At 40.8% G+C, this 19,102-nt stretch overlaps 1 protein-coding gene across 1 annotated transcript; it reads left to right on the forward strand.

Annotated features, from left to right (window-relative positions):
• Positions 1–476: 476 nt before the first annotated feature.
• Positions 477–2,015, forward strand: LOC103587456 (olfactory receptor 1E2). Its single transcript, XM_008568913.1, has 4 exons — positions 477–740; positions 1,019–1,379; positions 1,575–1,780; positions 1,884–2,015. The coding sequence occupies exons 1-4, from the start codon at positions 477–479 to the stop codon at positions 2,013–2,015; spliced, it is 963 nt and encodes a 320-aa protein (XP_008567135.1).
• Positions 2,016–19,102: the final 17,087 nt, after the last annotated feature.

The raw sequence follows: 19,102 nt of genomic DNA on the forward strand, positions 1-19,102 counted from the left end.
AAACAATTGGTAAGACAGAACTGAAGGTGATAGAGAAGTTTACCCATGAGGTTTAGACCATAATCAATGCCATGGGAATAGGTGTGAGCTCTTTCAGGGCTCTGTATGTAGAGTTACAAGAGAACATGGTTCAGGAAAAAGCCCAGGAACACCAATATAAGATACTGTTAGAGAAGAAACTAATTACAGTTCTTGAGAATGAATGGCCAAGGAAGTATCAGGAAAACCAGTGTGATCATACAGAAGTTAATAGATGAGAGTGTTTTAGGAATATAGAAGGAAAAGAAATTCAATATTGTCACATCTAATGAGAGTAAGTCTAAAAAGTGGCTTACATTTATTGATTATAGAGATCGTTGTTATGGTTAAGGGTTCTTCAATTATCTGTGTATCACAGAAATATGAGTATGATTCTTTTTTTTTTTCAGGTTTTTAAGGGACCCATTATTTTCTCTTAAAAATACTGGAGACAGAGCATGACAGGAAGGAACCAAACTATCATCTCAGAATTCCTCCTTTTGGGCCTGCCCATCCAGCCAGAGCAACAAAACATGTTCTATGCCCTGTTGCTGACCATGTATCTCACCACCATCCTGGGGAACCTTCTTATCATTGTCCTCATTCGACTGGATTCCCATCTCCACACGCCCATGTATTTGTTTCTCAGCAACTTGTCCTTCTCTGACCTCTGCTTTTCCTCAGTCACAATGCCCAAACTGCTGCAGATCATGCAGAGCCAAGTCCCATCCATCCCTTACGCAGCCTGCCTGACCCAAATGTACTTCTTCCTGTTTTTTGCAGACCTGGAGAGCTTCCTCCTTGTGGCCATGGCCTATGACCGCTATGTGGCCATCTGCTTCCGCTGGTCATGTATCTCACCACTGTCCTGGGGAACCTCCTCATCATTGTCCTCATTCGACTGGACTCCCATCTCCACACGCCCATGTATTTCTTTCTAAGCAACTTGTCCTTCTCTGACCTCTGCATGTCTTCTGTGACCATTCCTAAATTGTTGCAGAACATGCAGATCCAAGTCCCATCCATCCCTTACGCAGCCTGCCTGACCCAAATGTACTTCTTCCTGTTTTTCGGAGACCTGGAGAGCTTCCTCCTTGTGGCCATGGCCTATGACCGCTATGTGGCCATCTGCTTCCCCCTGCATTACACCGCCATCATGAGCCCCAGTCTCTGTCTCTGCCTGGTGGTGCTGTCCTGGGTGCTGACCACGTTCCATGCCTTGTTGCACACTCTGCTCATGGCCAGATTGTCTTTTTGTGCAGACAACGTGATCCCCCACTTTTTCTGTGATATGTCTGCTCTGCTGAAGCTGGCCTGCTCTGACACTCGAGTTAATGAATTGGTGATATTTATCATGGGAGGTCTCATTCTCGTCATCCCATTCTTACTCATCATTGTGTCTACGTTCCATGCCTTGTTGCACACTCTGCTCATGGCCAGATTGTCTTTTTGTGCAGACAACGTGATCTCCCACTTTTTCTGTGATATGTCTGCTCTGCTGAAGCTGGCCTGCTCTGACACTCGAGTTAATGAGTTGGTGATATTTATCATGGGAGGTCTCATTCTCGTCATCCCATTCTTACTCATCATTGTGTCCTATGCACGAATTGTCACCTCCATCCTCAAGGTCCCTTCTGCTAGGGGTATCCATAAGGCCTTCTCCACCTGTGGCTCCCACCTCTCTGTGGTGTCCTTGTTCTATGGGACAATTATAGGTCTCTACTTATGCCCATCAGCTAACAATTCTACTGTGAAGGAGACTGTCATGGCTTTGTGGCTCCCACCTCTCTGTGGTGTCCCTGTTCTATGGGACGGTTATTGGTCTCTACTTATGCCCATCAGCTAACAATTCTACTGTGAAGGAGACTGTCATGGCTATGATGTACACTGTGGTGACCCCCATGCTGAACCCCTTCATCTACAGTCTGCGGAACAGAGACATGAAGGGAGCTCTGGAAAGAGTCATTTGTAAAAGGAAAATCCCCTTCTGTCTATGATGGCAACATGTGGAATTTTTACATAATTTTTCCCAGTAGATATATTGATACTTAAATATTATTCCAGACCTCTTTTTGTTCACATCATAAAACTTTTGAATTCAAATGAAATATCACGTAATTGTCCAATAAGTAAAGCAGATGAAATGGAGGTGTGTAGTTGAATTAGGAATGGGTTTGCAGTAACCTGCTAGGAAGGTTTTCCTCTGTTAATCTCAGGTGACCCTCAGGAGGTATAATTAAAAAATTTTAAATTGAATATTCTGTCTCCATCTGTTAAATTACTAATTTATTACGTATTCTGTCTTTGAAACTTAACTCTGCTTTATTTTTTTTTTCCTTTTCCTTTTTTTTTTTTTTTTTTCTTTTTTCGTGACCGGCAACGGATCGCAACCCTCAGTGTCGCGCCCGTACCGGACCGGGACCGGCAACGGGATCGCAACCCTCGGTGTTGCCCCCGCACCTCACTCAGCCAGTGAGCGGCCGGTCTGTATGTGGGATCTGAACCCTCGTCGGGAGCGCCGCTGCGCTTCTCAAGCGGCGCACCACCGGGCCGGCCCCAGAAACTTAACTCTGCTTTAAATGATACTCTCTCATACCATGTTCATACTAAGACCCAAACATCTCAGATCCTTGTTCCTTCTGCTAAACTAGGCTTTTCATTGTTGAATAAAAACTCACTTGTCTCATCTTGAGCAAGTGTTTACATCATTCTGTCTTTTAACCATTTTTCTTCTCCTTTTTCTTCATATTTGTATTTTTTCTACCTGATCTGAACCTAAAATGAACTTTCCATTTGCTTTGCTACAATAGTTTAACTTGTCTTTACTTGGAAGCTACGTCAGACCTGGGGCCCTCAAGCATGGGGAAGAGAGCCAGTTTGCTTAACAATCCCACTCTTTAAGGATCTCTTTTTCCTCCTCTGTATTTTGGACTTTATGATTAAACTTTACAGCCATGATCTTATTGCATTCTTATGATGATTCCACAAAGAAGAGGAAATCTTATCACCATTTTAAAGATTGAAAAATGTGGAATTTGAACTTTCCAAGGTTCCAGAGTGGATCATTATTGAACCTACTTAAGATCTCACATTATCTGATTCTAGGTTTCTTGTACTCACCCCTACTCCACCCCCCTCAGAAATAATGGGAACAGCCATTTATTTTAGATCTTTGGTACACATATGGCATTGTCTAGGTCATTTGTTTCCATATTGTCCCCTCTAAGTGATGGCGTCTAAGCCTTTATTTCAATCTTTTCATTTATTCTGCTGACCTCCACATCTCTGCAGTCCAGAACTTTCTCCAATTCCCAATTTTTATTCTCATCTTCCCAGAACTTTCTCCAGTTCCCAATTTTTATTTTCATCTTCCCATTTTATTCTCTATGGCATGCACAAATTGAACTCTTTCTTACTTATTTGCCCACACTTGCTCTTGTTCTACATTCCATTTCTTGATTTGTATTACTTTCTATGTAGTTATCCAAGAAACTGTTAGTGTATATTTGTGTGTCTGTGTATATATGTATTTACAAGAATGGACTATTGTTCATACAGATTTTCTTTTTTCATTTATTTTAAATTTATTAAAATGCAGTTTTCTGGTTATTTTAATATTCTCCACGTGTTACTAAAGATATTACTAGTTTATATAATGGATAAACCCTGAAATCTTAGTAGTGTGAGACAACCAACGTTTTTTCTTGCTCATGTAAAATTCACTGGGCATTGTGGTGTGGGGAGCGTATGTTCCATGCTGTCAGGCTAGAGGAGGCTGTGACATCTTCAACATCCCGTTTCCAAATTCACTCTAAGTTTTGGCATCTAGTTGGAAAAAGTAGGTAATGTATAGGGGATTGCATAGAAGAGTTTTATGAACTGGGCCCAGAGTGGCATACATCACTTGGACCTACATTTCCTTCTCCAGAATTTACTCATATAGGTTGACTTAGATGCAAGGTTGGGAGGCAGTGAGAATTTTTTTTTTCTCATACTGCCATACTCAAATCTGTACTACAGAATGAGACCATGCACTTTTGATGTACATTTAACTGTTTTGCCACATTGACTCAGGGAAGTTGCATGAAATAACTATGAAGTCCAGAAAGGGAGACTAAGAATGACTATGTACATTTAACAAATGAGATCATATAATTACTTGTCAAAAATGCAGTATACATTTTTAAAAATTTTAGTTTGAAATAATGATAAGAGTCACAAGAAGTTTAAAAATAGGACAGAGAGGTCATTTGTACCTCACCTGACTTACTCCATTGGTATCATTTTATAGCTAGAATACGTTATTCAAAACACGAAATTGATGTTGGCATAATATGGTTAACCGGACCACAGACCATACTTGGATTTCACCAGTTTTTGCAATTACTCATTCTTTTTTATAAGTCTTTGTGTTCAGTTTATGATTTTTTTAATCACACGTATAGATTGTACAAGTACTACCACAACCGAAATACAGAACTGTCCCATCACCACAAAGAAATTCTGTTTTATTCTTCATAGTCCAAATTGGAATATGTTTTGAGAATGAAAGGGGCCTAATAATGGGCATAAGACGGGGCTGTGCAGGGCAAACTGGTATATATTTTTATCTTGAATTTAGCTGATATGAATGTAATCATAGATGCTCAAAACACACACACACACACACACACACACACGCACACAAAATATGAACCATGAGAATCTTACTGTGTAAAAGTTTAGTGTTTAGAAGTACATTTTTTTCTTTGTTCCACAGGCCTCTGTACAGGCACTTACTTCATTGGTGCTTGTGCTATGCTAAGTAAATATTAGCTGTTTCAAGTATGAAAGAAAAACTAGCTCTGACTTACTAATAGACAATATGTCATTATATAATGAGGTGCCTTGCCAAGAATTTTCAAGGTAATTTGAAGTTTTTACCCGATATGCTGTCTTTAGAACCTAAACCACACCTAGGCTATGACTCAAATCTATTAAAGTTTGGCTGATTGCATTAAGACATGGGCCTAATCTTTAGTTCTCCCAGTATCCTTCTTCCCCTTCACATACCTCTTTCCAGGGGGCAGAAGAAGTTTGTGCATATGTAGAATATATGCTGCGAAATACATTTTAATGACAGTAGGTAGTAGGTTCATTGTGTAAATGGGGTTAGGGCTGGGAATGCTTGATAAGACACAAGAGAGGAAGGAGTGGGGACATGCCCAATGTATGACAAGATTTGGCATTGCATGAACTATTCGTCTTGTCTACACTGCGGTTAGAAGCTGGGAAACCTGATGTAACAAGTGTATATGTGACTCAGTGTCCACCTTACGCCCATGAATGGGCTGGTTGTGGTAGTAGTAGAGCACCTATCTGTGAATTCCTCGCAACAGCCACCAGTACAAAGAGGTGGTAAGCAGTAAATGAAGTATGGTGTTCTAAACAGAGTGCTATAAGAGTTTGAAGGAGGGAAATACTACCTCTTGTGTGGGGTGCTCATTAAAAGCTTCATGATTTAGTCCTTGAAGGGGGAGGCAACAAGGTATGTTACAGAGCAAAAATTGGAGCCTCTCAGGTTTATAGAGATTGCTCCTGAAATAGTGACCCTCCCCCACTCCAATCTTTGGCAGTAGTTTGGGATATGTACAGTTGATTAGTGGACAATTGGGTCTGTGGGTAAGTACATGGCTTTTCTTGCACGTTGGACCCAGGAGTTTGTAGCTAACGTGACAAATTTAAGGTTTTTCATAATTTCATTAGGGTTATTGAAAATAAAATACAAAATTTTAAAGTTTATTGTTTCAAATTTATTTTTTAAAATTACATATAAAATACGCATTTTTCATGTACAACATGATGTTTTGAAGTATATCTACATTGTGGAATGGTCTAATCTGGCTAATTAAGAAATGCAACAGCTCACATAGTTATTATTTTTGTGGTGATAACATTTAACATTCACTCTCTTAGCATTTTTAAGAATGTAATATATCCTTATTAAGTATAGTCACCATGCTGTACAATAGATATCTTGAACTTATTCCTCCTGTCTAACTGTGTATATGTATACTTTGACCAACATCTTCCCACACCAGCCCCCATGTGCCATCCACTCCAGCCTCTGGTGTCCTCCATTCTACTCTCTACTTCTATGAGATCAGCTTTTTTAGATTCCACTTATGAGTGAGATCATATGGGATTTGTCTTTCTGTGCCTGGCTTATTTCATCCAACATAATGACCTCCTTAATCTCATTGTATGTTCGGGTTTTCTATTTCTTCTTGGTTCAGTCTGGGTAGTTTGTACATGTCCAGAAATATATCCATTTCCTCCAGGTTTTCATATTTGTTGGCATACAGTTTATAATCTCTAATGATTCTTCATATTTCTATAGCATTGGTTGTGATGTCTCCCTTTTCATTTCTGGTTTTTGTTATTTGGGTCTTTTCTTGTTAACCTAGCTAATGGTTTGTCTTTTATTTATATTCTTGAAAAACCAACCTTTTGTTTCATTGATCTTTTGTATCATTTTTTGGGTCTCTACTTCATCAGTTCTGCCTTGATCTTAATTATTTCCTTCCATCTAATCCTTTTAGGACTGTATTGTTGTTGTTTCTCTAGTTCATTGAGGTGCAGTGTTAGGTTGTTTATTTGAAGCCTTTCTATTCTTTTGATGTAAGTGTTTATTGCAATAAACTTTCCTCTTAGTACTGGGGCCCCAAGGGCTTCCAGTGGCTTTTGCAGTATCCCACAGATTTTGGTATGATATATCTTTTTTCATTAGTTCCAATAACTTTTAGATTTCCTGTTTAATTTCTTCTTGGACCCATAGATCATTCAGAAGCCTACTGGTTAGTTTCCATGCATTTGTATAGTTTCCAGAGTTTTGCTTGTTATTGATTTTCAGGTTTAGTCCTTTGCAGTCTAAAAAGATACTTGGAATGATTTCTTTTTTAAAAAAAATTGCTGAGACTAGATTTGTGACCAAACATGTGGTCTATCCTGGGAAATGTTCCATGTACTGATGAGAAGAATGTATATGCTGTAATTGTTGGCTGAAATGTTCTGTAGATGTCTGCCAGGTCCAGTTGGTCTAAGGTGTAGTTTAGATCCTGTGTTTCTTTGCAGATTTGTTGTCTGGAAGATTTGTCCCATGCTGAGAGAGGGGGGTGTTCAGGTCACCCACTATTATCACATTAGGGTTTATTTCTTTCTTTGGTCTGAGAGTATTTGTTTTATATATTCAGGTGCTCCAGTGCTGGGTGCATAAATATTTATGATTGTTATGTCTTCTAGCTGAGTATATCCCTTTATCATTATATAATGGCCTTCTTTGTTTCTTTTTATGATTTTTGGCTTAAAGTCTATTTTATCCGATATAATAATGGCTACTCCTGCTTGTTTTTGGTTTCCATTTGGATGGTATATCTTTTTCCATCCCTTCATTTTTAATCTGTGTGTGTCTTTACAGGTGAGGTGATTCTCTTGAAGACAGCATATACTTGGGTCTAGGTTTTTAATCCAATCAGTCATTCTGTGTCTTTTGAATGGGGTGTTTAATCCATTTACATTTAGGATTGTTATTGACAGGTATTGTTTTACTCCTGTCATTTTATAGCTTTTTGTTTAGAAGTTTTAAATCTCTTCTGTTCATTTCTTCCCCTTTCATTTCTTGTGTTCAGTGTTAGTTGGAAATTTGAGGTGGCATGATTTATCTTCTTTCTCTTTCTTGTTTGCATTTTTGTTAAAATTGTTTTGTTACATTTCTCATGTAACTGTGATAGTGATTATCTTTATTCAGATTCCAGATATAGGACACTTTTGAGAATTTCTTAAAGGTGTTCATGTGGTGGTGAAATCCCATAATTTTTCTTTGCCTGGGAAATAAACTTTTTCTCCCTTATTTCTGAAGGAGAGCCTTGCTAGGTAAGGCTCATCCCATTTTGTTCTGGCCTATAGGGTTTCAGTTGAGAAGTTTGCTGTTAATCTGATGGGACTCCCTTATAGGTGACTTGACACTTTTCTCTTGCTGCTTTTAGAATTCTTTGTCTTTGAGATTTGCAAATTTAATTACAATGTTTCTTGGAGAGGATCTTTTTGGATTGAATCTGTTTGGGGATCTTTGGGCTCCCTGGATCTGAAGGTCTGCATTTCTCCCTATGCCTGAGGAGTTTTCTGTTATTATTTCCTTGTTTAGGTTTTCAATATTTTTTCCTTCTGGAATACACATGATTTGGATGTTTGAGTGCTTGAGGTTGTCTGCTAGGTCTGTTAGATTTTCTTCATTATTTTAAATTCTTTTTTCCTTTTTTTTTTGTCCACCTGGGTTATTTCAAAAAGACCATCTTTGAGATCTGAAATTCTTTCTTCTGCTTGCTCTAGCCTGCTACTCAAGCTCTCTTGTGGGTTTTTTTTTTTTAATCTCATTGAGTGAATCCTTCATTTCTAGGTATTCCTCTACATTCTTTTTAAATGTATTAATCTCTTTGTAAATTTCCTCCTTCATATCCTGTATATTTTTTCTTGTTTCATTGTGTTCTCTAATTGAGTCTTTTCTTATCTCTTTGAGTTTTCTTAAGGTCACTGCTAGGAATTCCTTTTCAGACATTTCAAGTGTTTTCTTTTCTATGGGGTCTGGTACTCCTTTGGTGGTGTCATATCTTCTTGTTTGTTTGTAGTTCTAATATTTTTTCATTGATGTTTGGTCATCCAGTAGAGCACTTGCTTCTATTACTCTGGGGTTGGCTATGAGGATAAAGATTTCCTCCTCTACTTGCAGGCTTCACTGGTGACTCTTTTTGTATCAATGTTGTTGAGTGTGTGGCAGGCTGCCTGTAGAATGGTGGCTACTGTTGTTGTGAATCATCCTCAGGGTGAGAATAGATGTGGTGGTGGCTGTTGTGCACCACTTTGGCTCCTGTTCCAGCAGTGAGCAGGGCTTTCTGGGGCTGGAGTCTGTGCCCCCAAAGGCACGTGGGACACTGCTCACCTTGACACCTGCTGGGGCTGTGGGCCAGTTCCTCTGGCACTGGCTGAGGCCCTAGGCCCTCTCCCATCCCAGTTCAGGACCTCAAGATGTCTTCCAGCATTGGCACAATCATCATGAAGCTGGATGCGGACATCAGGGATCCATGGCTGAGGCACTCAGCATCCCCACCCTGGCTTGGGGCCCAGGGGGCATCCAGTGGTGGCATGGTTGTCACTGGTCATTATGTGGATGTCAGGGGCATGGCTGGAGCCCTTGGCCCCCCCAACCTGGCTTGGGAGCCTGGGGGTCTTCCAGCAGTGGTAGGTTGTCACTAGGCTGGATATGGACTTTGGGGGCCATGATTGAGGCCCTCCGCTCCCCCCACCCCTGCTCAGGGATACAGGGGCTTTCTGGCAGTGGCACAATTATTGCTGTGCTGGATTCAGACATTGGGGTGCATGACTGGCGCCCTTGACCCCCACCCCCAGGATTGGGAGCCCAAGGGGCTTCTAGTGGCAGGGTGGTTATCACGAGGCTAGATGCAGACGTCAGGGGTCATGGCTTAGGTCTTCGGTACCACCCCTGGTTTGGGTCTGAGGGGTTTCCAGAAGCTGTGTGGTTGTCTCTGGGCTGAATGTGGACATTTGTGTGGTGGTATAACTGAGGCCCTTACCCCCTTTCTGGTTCGGGGGCCTGGAGGGCTTCTGTTGGCAGTCTGGTCATTGCCAGGCTGGATGCATATCAGGGGGGCATGAATTGTCCCTCAGTCTTCCCCTCCCTGGTTTGGGATCTTGTGTGGCTTCTAGTGGTGGCTTGGTCATTGCTGGGCTGGATGAGGACATCAGGGGGCATGGCTGAGGCCCTCAGCCCCCGCATCCCAGCTTGAAAGCATGGGGGGGGGGTTCTGTAGAGACTCGGTAATCACTGAACTGGATGCAGACGTCAGAGGTTTGTGGCTGAGCCCTTGGCCCCTCCACCCTGGCTTGAGAGCCTGAGGGGCTTCTGTAGCAGCTTGGTTGTTGCTAGGCTGGATGTAGCTGTTGGGTGGCATGGCTGAAGTCCTTTTACCCTCCCATCCCAGCTTGGAAGACCAGGGGCTTCTGGAGGTGGCTTAGTCACCACTGGGCTGGATGCAGACATCAGGGGGCATGGCTGAGGCTCTTGGGCTCCCCTCGACCCAGCTCTTTGCCTATGGAACTTCCAGCTCTTGTAGGTTTTATAGGTGTTCTTTGGTGGTGTTAAACCTTTATGAGTTAACATCAGATATTTATCTCTGATCTGTAGGTATTTTGTGTTTTCTTTCACTTCTGTGTTGGATTATTAGCTACCCCCACCACTTGAACTCTGCACTGGAACTAATTTGTTGTCCTTTCCTTCTAAAATGAGAGAACTTCCTGTGAGGATCATTGGTTGAGTCCTGCAGTTGAGCTAAATTGCTGCTTTATGGCTGATTCCCTGGGGAAGGCTTTTTGTGCAGCTCAGGTTTTAATTGTTGATCTTTTAAGTCCTTCCAGATCTTGTGAAGCCTGATACACCTGGGTTGTGTGGAAACTTTGGTCAGGGCCTGAGTCTCTTCAGCATACTGCACCCTCTGTAGATCTATACTCCTGACCAGTCTCCACCCTTCTAAAATGAGAGAACTTCCTGTGAGGATCATTGGTTGAGTCCTGCAGTTGAGCTAAATTGCTGCTTTATGGCTGATTCCCTGGGGAAGGCTTTTTGTGCAGCTCAGGTTTTAATTGTTGATCTTTTAAGTCCTTCCAGATCTTGTGAAGCCTGATACACCTGGGTTGTGTGGAAACTTTGGTCAGGGCCTGAGTCTCTTCAGCATACTGCACCCTCTGTAGATCTATACTCCTGACCAGTCTCCACCGAGTGGGCCTGTGCTGATTGGAGGCAGATCAGCTGTCTATGCTGTGCCCCAATGTTCTCCTGATTGGCTCGACTCCCCACCCCCCTGCATTCCAAACACTTGCCATGGGGAGATCTGTGCACTGACCCCGTGTGATGACTCACTGGCCTTTGAGTGGCTCCTTTTTGCTGTTGTCTGTGGCCCTTCACTCCTGTGTATGTCCATGGGAACCCTTTCAGTGGCCTTGCTGGTCTGGGGTCCACCAAGGCCCTCCTCTCCCCTGCAGTCTCCAAGCAACTTTGCACAAAGGGCACAGTTGTGGTTTTTGCCAGCTCTTGCTCCATGTGCTCTCCAGGACCAGCCTTGAAATGGCTGGGGCTCAAAATGGTCAGGGCTCACAATGGTTGGAATAGTCCCTCTTTTCTCTTATCACACAGCTTCTCCAACCTTCACAAACTCCATGTCTCTCTTCCTCTTCCCCTGAGCTCTAGCATCCCCAGCTTGGCAGTCATTGCTTTTTAAAATAGTTGTAAATTGGTCAACTGTGGGAGAGAGTGACTCTGGGGACATCTATTCCACCCTCTTGATTCTCTCTCCCCTGATATTATTTCTTTAAATAAACTTTCTACCCCTTTGTCTCTCTCTTCTCCTTCATGAACTATTGCTAGAAAATTTGCTCTTTTGATGCTTTCCTTTACATCCTGTAAACTTTCATTACTTTCTATTCTTTTCCCTCTTCTGACTGTATATGGTCAAGTTACTAGTCTTTGAGTTCATAAATTCTTTTTTATTTTGATCAGTTCTGCTGTTGTAGCTCCCTATTGCATTTTTCATTTGCTGAATTGTTGAGCTCCAGAATTTCCTTTAGATTATATAAATAATCTATATAAATAGTCAGTCCACAGGGCTGACTAGGAACCTGAGTCTACAGGAGTGGTCCCAGAACCTGGGTCCATGTGGTGGCTGGTCAAGCCCTGGGGTCTACTGGAGCCTGCCTGGACCCTCAGTTTGAAAACATGGTGCCACAGGAGTTGGCCTGGAAGGTAGGGCTGAGCGGAGCAGGCTAGCATTGGACACCCTTGGATCCTGAAGGTAGGGATGTGGACCAGGTGCTAGGGCAGCCTTAATTTCTGGAGTTGTGTGTACTAACCTGGCTCTGGGCTGGTCTGAAACTTGGGGCATGGCTGGAGTCTGGGGCCTCAGGGCCTGGTCTGGCATGGGGTAGGTCTGGAGCCTGTATCTGCAGGGCCTGACCTTGAGGCTGGGTCCATGGGACTGATGACTGATGATTAGGGATACGGGAGACCACCAGTTCTGTGGGCAATCCAGAGCATGAGTCTGGGCCAGGGATGGCCTGGCACTGGGTTGGGCCTTAAGACTGAGTCTTTGGGGGCTTGCCTAGTGCTGAGGCAGGCATGAAGGCATGGGGTTGCATGGTCCCAACTGGCACCAGGGCAGACTTGGAGGCTCAGTCTATGTGTAACTGGCCTGGGCTGCAGGAGCTGGGCTGGCACTGGGTGGGCCTGGAGCCTTTATCCATAGGGATTGGCTTAGAGCCTGAATCTACAGGTGCTAGCCTGATGTCTAGGGCAATAGAGCCAGGAGAGCCTGGTGCTGGGGCTGGTTGAAGCCTGAAGCTATAGGGGTCAGCCTGGAGGTATGGGGGTCAGCCTGGTGCTGGTGCTGTTCCAAAGTCGGAGGCCCCTGGTGTTGTCCTGGCAGTGGGGCAGCATAGAGACTAAGTCTACAGGGCATGCTAGAAGGCAGGATAAAGCCTGGTGCTGGGATGGGCCTAGAGGCTCAGTCTGTGGGTGCTGGCTTGGAGTCTGGGGCCATGCTGCCTGCCTGTTGCTGGGTTTTACTGAAGCAGGCCCAGTGTTGGGATCTAAGTCTAGTGCTCACTTCTCTCTCCTTCCCTCAACTGGAGGGGATCTCTTTCCACTCTGTGCTGCCTGGGATTGGGGTAGGGGTGGTACAGGTAATGTAAAATTGTCCTTCCAACACAATTTAATTTGTCTTTTTTATTTCTGTGCTATATCCAAATGTAGTAGTCTGTCATCTGGTTTCCTTAGCTCTTGTGAAGGTGTTTTTGTGCATGGATAGTTGTTCAAATTCATGTTTCTGTGAGGAGATGAGTACTGGAAAGTTCTATTCTGCCATCTTCCTGACCCATCCATTATTTCCTCAAATATTCTTTTTTATTGTTTGGCATATGTTGGTCTGCTTGATGGTGTCCCACAGGTCCCATAAGCTCTGTTCACTTTTCTTCAATCTGTTTTCTTTCTATTCTTCAGACTTAATAATTTTCATTTCATAACTTCAAGTTCACTGATTCTTCTGCCTGCTCACATCTGCATGTGAATCCCTCTAGTGAAATTTTCATTTCAATTGTACTGCAGCTCCAGAATATTTCTTTTTCTTTTTCTTTTGTTTTCTATCTCTTCATTGATGTTTCTAATATGTGCCTACATCATTTTCTTGACTTTCTGTACATCTTACTTTAGTTCTTTGAGAAAATTTAAGAATGTTGTTTTAAAGTCTTTTTATCTGTCATGTCACTTACTCAGTTTGGCTCTTGGGTGTATTACTCTTCCCCATTCATTCATCTCAAATGCATGAAATGCCTAATATTCTATATGGTTCAGTTCAATCTTCATATATTGATCCCTACACTATGCCCGGCACTGTGTGAGGTCCTGAGGATACAGTAATTAAAATGACATTGTCCCTGCTCTTGAGGCTTTCACAGCATTATGGGAAAAAAGGTACTTAGGAAAAATGTGTAACGAGTAATGATAAAAGAACATAAAGACCAAGATATACTGTACAAGCTGGAGTGGTGACTTCTAGAGTGAGAGAAGATGTCATCAGGAGGAATGCTTGAATGGGAGCTATACTGGCTCTTGCTGGGCTGACATAGAAGAGCAGAGTGGAGAAAGAGCAGCACATCTGGTGAAAAGAAACAGCCGATGTGAAGGATAGAGGCAGAGCATCTTGTTAATTTTAGAAAAACACAAGCTGCAAGGCATTGCTAGAGCAGGCAGTGCAAGTCCAGGAGTGTAGGAGAGTCCACTGGAGATGAGGCATCCCAGGGCCTTAATCACCTGACAAACTTAAGCTGTTCTGGAGGAAATGGGGTGCTCAGCTACTATAGGGAAGATGTGTAATCATATTTGTAATTTAGAAAGCACATCTGTGCAGCATGGATGCTGAGCACTTCATATTTCTTGACTTCAGTCTCACAATGACACCAAGGGGAGGTATCACTCACATCAAGTAAGGGTAAATTACATGTTTCCTATTTTATCATGTAAGAGTAAATCAGATTTTTAATTTAACAACTATTACAGACATCTTTCCGTATAAAAATGAAAATGATTTAACATCACATTTTATGATGGTTTCAGAGTGTTTCACTGATTTAATGGATAGTGTAATTTTTAAACAGCTTTACTGAGATGTAAGTAATACTATAACTCACCCATTTAAAGTGTGCAAGTCAATAGTTTTTAATATATTTATTTATTTATTTTAAATTTAAATTTATTATTAGCATATTCATTCTTACAAATTGTGATATTTCTTTATGCCCTTTGCCTGACTTACCACTTCCCAAACCCTCTTCCTGTCTCCCTCCATCTCTAGTATCCTTAGATTTGTTCTCTCCTTCTGAAAGTTCAACATATTGTGGTCTTTTCCTTCTTTCTTTCCTTCATTCCTTCCTTCCTCCCTCCTTCCCTTCTCTCTCTCTCCCTCCCTTCCTTCTTTCCTGGCAGTCAGTTATGAGTGAGAACAAGCGGTAGATTTATATAATTTTCTAACTATCACCACAGTCAATTTTAGGACATTTCCATCACTGCCAAAAGAAACTCTCTAGCCATTAGCAATCACTACCCATTTCTCCCCCCAGCTCCTAGAAACCAGTACTTTACTTTTTATCTTTATGGATTTGCTTATTCTGTAATACTTTTAACCGAATCTAATGCTGAATGTTTATGTTGTTTCTACATTTTTACTATTACTAACAAGGCTCTGATGGGCAACTAAAACATATTTTTTTTTTTTACATTTTGTCTGGTTATGTCATTAAAATGAATTTCTAGAACTAGAATTTGCTCAACCAAAAAAGCATGGTCTTTTTTGTTTGTTTTTTCCAAAATCACAACATTATGTTGTTAAGAAAAGATATTTTCCTCCCTTTTTTTGGAAAAATACTCAGTAATTGATTCTGGAAAAATATTTGTCAAGAATAACTGTGTATGTGTGTGTGTTTTTGTGTGTATGTGTATGTGTGAAAATGAATTTCTTAGCACACTGCTATGATATTCAAGATATATAAAATCAAATTTTAAAAACCCCAAAAGACCAAGTTTAAGTAATTTGGTATTTCTTTCAGTGTTCCGCACTATCACAATAGTTTCTAGAATAAAAGCAAGAAATTCATGGATCTCAAGTATCTTCAATAACTGCCAGTATAACGTGACAATCTTTGCTTCTTTGAGAGATACCTTTCTCAGTAATTGTGATTTAGCTCCAAAAGTCTATTTTGATATTTTCTTGTGGTATTTTTATTTTAAAACTTCTTTGTCTTTATTTCAGTTTCAGTAATAAAAATTGGGAAAATTAAAACATACTTCACAGATCAGATGTCTTACTCCTAGGATGTAGCATGTTGGAAGTCCCAGTTCAAAGCCTAGAGTGTTTACTGTACTTTTCCCTTTGGCAGGAACCTAACTCCAAGTTTTGTCTCTCTGGCCTCCTAAACATGCTAGAATTCTGCTCACTTCTTAGACTCTGAGCTGTAGCTTCTGCTGTCTCAGTCCCTGTGTGAGAATTAGCAAATCCCTTTCAAGGGGAAGCACTCCAATCATCAGCAGTGTCTCTTTGGGATTCCTTTCTCTCCTGGGTTTTGGCCCATCAGTTATCCTTGGTACCTCTTTGATGGCCTCTCAGATTTCCAAGGGCAAGGTCATTTCTTTGCTTGCTTAGTAATAAGAGTCTAGAGTAGTCCTTTTCAACCAGAGTTCTCTGAGGGAATTATCCCAATGCCCTAAGACATCCATTCTATGTAATGGATTATTTTCTGTCCTATGCATCTAGAATGTTGCTAACTCTGTATCCTTTGGAGAATTGAGAAAATAGTCATTCAAATAATTTTGTGTAGGACTTAATTCTCTCATTGAAACCCAGTTGAGACGTGCTAGTATTAATATTATTCATAATATCTTTGCCCAGTCCTGCATCCTGAAGTATTTCCCCTATGTTTCCTTCTAGGAATTCTATAATTTCAAGTCTTATATTTAAGTCTTTAATCCATTTTGAGTTGATTTTGGTATATAACGAGAGGTATGGGTCTAATTTCATTCTTCTACACATGGATATCCAGTTTTCCCAGCACCATTTATTGAAGAAGCTGTCCTTTCCCCAATGTTACCCCAGTTAGACTGGCTATTATCAAAAATACAGAGAATGACAAATGCTGGTGAGGGTGTGAAGAAAGGAGGACAATTCCACACTGTTGGTGAGACTGTAGATTAGTGTAGCCATTACGGAAAACAGTATGGAGTTTCCTCATCCAAGTACAGACAAAACTGCCATACAATCCAGCAATTCCACTGCTGGGTATATAACCAAAGGAATGGAAACCATCACATTGAAGGGAAACCTGCATTCCTATGTATATTATAGCTCTATTTACAATAGCCAAGGTATGGAGCCAACCTAAATGTCCATTGATGGACGACTGGATAAGGAAAATGTGGTATGTACACACAATGGAATACTACTCAGCCAAAAGAAAGAATGAAATTTTGCCATCCACAGGAACATGGATGAACTTGGAGAAAATTATGTTAAGTGAAAAAAGCCAGGCACAGAAAGAGAAATACCACACATCCTCACTCATAAGTTGAAGCTAAAAAAGAAAGAAAGAAACAACAAACACAATAATACATTGAACTTTTCAGAAGGAAAGAAAAGAACTGTGGTTATTAGAGTGGAGGCAAAAGGGGATAGGGAGGAGGGTTAGGGAGAAATTGATTAATGGACACAAAGAATGCATATGTTTTGTAATGATAAATATACCAACTCTCCTGATTTGATCATCACACATTGTACACAAATGCTGATAATCAACTCTGTACCCCATAAATATGTATAATCAATTATGTTTCAACAAAAAGGAATCTTATTAAGCTAATGCAGGTCACATACTCACCCAGCACCATCACTGTGGCCAGGGCAGTACATACTCTGATATGTCCACTCTGGAGCCATAGCTGGAACCATACTTTCCAGAACCACCTGGATGCCAAACAGAAATTGTCAGCTATTAGAAAGGGGCAAATAGAAGTTAGACAGACAACAAATATCACCACAAACAATTATCAAATAAAATAAAACACGGAATTCCAGTTTCCATTCCAACATGTAAAGAACTTGCAAGTTATCATTCCCATCCTCACAACAAGAAAAAAGCTGAACAAATGAAGAAACAACAACTCTTCTTAGGTCCATCACAGAACTGAGATCATAAGCAAACCACGGCCTTGAAAACTAGAGAGACAGGTAGATATAAAGAATCACAGCTTACCTGGAGTACAAACCCACTGCTGGAGCCAGTACAGGTAGAAACACTTAAACTGTAATTGAAAAAGTACTGGAGAATTAGTGTGAACTAGCTTGAGAATTAAAAACTCTGGTGTGGGTAGTCTTAAGACTTTCCTGAGGTTTAGCTCCAGGAACCCTACCAGATTCTCACTGTGAAAATTGGTGGAAAATTCCTTGTGCTTCTGCAGTGGGAAGGAGAAAGCAACCATTTAAAATATGCCCAAAGAGTATTCCCTTAATAAAGACTTAATAAAGTTTCCTCAAGCAAAACTATTTTATTTGAGCCTAACCAACCGTGGGTTTTACCAGAGCATAATCAGCTCTATCTCCCTCTAACTTTCCTGTCTCACCTAAAACCAGTAGGGAAAGCTGAGAAGCACTTGTGAAGTTAACAGCCCAGGGGCAAACATAGGATTACAGAATGCTTCCCCTTCTACCACACCTTGCCACCACATTAGTAGAGCTCCTGCGTAATAACAAGTTACAATGGAAAGAACTTCAAGGCTCGGACTCTATTTAAGAAGCAATTCTTAGGAAAAGATAATGTGGGAGACAAAATCAAGGACATTGGAGGAAATTTTAGCCTCTGACTCTACAGCTATAGAAAACAATAAACACAGCCTAACTCCTAGCCAGATAAGCACAAAACCTTATATCAAAGGCCTATTTACCTTAGAGCTTTTTACCCAATACATCATGTTTAGCATTCAACAAAAAAATTACAAGGCATTCTAAAAGGCTAAATACGCAGTCTGAAGAGACAAAGCAAGCTCAGAACCAGGCTTGGATATGGCAGAGATTTTGAAATTAGTAGACTGGGAATTTAAAGTAACTAAAATTAATATGCTAAGGGCTCTAAGGGAAAAGTAGACAACAAGGAAGAACAGATGGGTAACATAAACAGAGAGATAGAAACTCCAAGAAGGAATTGAAAGAATATGCTAGAAATAAAAAATACCAACAGAAATAAAGAATGCCTTTATGGGCTCTTCAGTAGACTAGATATGTCCAAAGAAAGAAACTATGAATTTGAAGATATGTCAATAAAAACTTTCCAGACTGAAAATCAAAGAGAAAAAAATGAAAACCACTGGAGCAGAATATCTGAGAACTGTGGAGAGATTACGGAAGGTGTAACATGTGTAATGGGAATACCAAAAGGAGAAGAAAAAGACAAAGCAACAGAAGAAGTATTTGAAGTAATAGTGGCTAAGAATTTTCCAAAATTAATGACAGCCACCAATCCACATATGTAGAAAGCTCAGAGAACACTAAACAAGATAAATGCCAAATAATCTACACTTAGGAATATCATATGCAAATGGCAGAAAGTGAAACACAGAAGGAGAATCTTGAAAGAAGCCAGAGGAAAAAACCCACCTTTCCTACAGAGGAACATAATAAGAATAATATCAGACTACTCATCTGAGTCATGCAAGGAAGATGAGAGTGGAGTTAAATATTTAAAGTGCTTAAAGAAAAAGACTTCCAGAACTAGAATTCTGTATATAGTGAATTTAAAAGTGAAGGAGAAATAAAGACTTTCTCAGACAAACAAAAACTAGAATTTGTTGCTAGTAGACCTACAAGAAATGCAAGAAATGTTAAAAGATGCTCTTCAGAGAGGAAGAAAATGATGTAGGTCAGAAACTTAGATCTATATAAAAAAA

This window comes from Galeopterus variegatus, unplaced genomic scaffold, assembly GCF_000696425.1.
Source record: "Galeopterus variegatus unplaced genomic scaffold, G_variegatus-3.0.2 Scaffold25, whole genome shotgun sequence".
NCBI lineage: Eukaryota > Metazoa > Chordata > Mammalia > Dermoptera > Cynocephalidae > Galeopterus > Galeopterus variegatus.

What these genes read in the sequence shown, in the direction of transcription:
- LOC103587456 (XM_008568913.1), top strand. Translation starts at nt 477, where the DNA reads ATGACAGGAAGGAACCAAACTATCATCTCAGAATTCCTCCTTTTGGGC. An exon ending in TGCAGATCATGCAGAGCCAA is followed by an intron (nt 741 to 1,018) that starts GTCCCATCCATC and finishes AAATTGTTGCAG; the next exon opens with AACATGCAGATCCAAGTCCC. An exon ending in ATTCTACTGTGAAGGAGACT is followed by an intron (nt 1,781 to 1,883) that starts GTCATGGCTTTG and finishes ACTGTGAAGGAG; the next exon opens with ACTGTCATGGCTATGATGTA.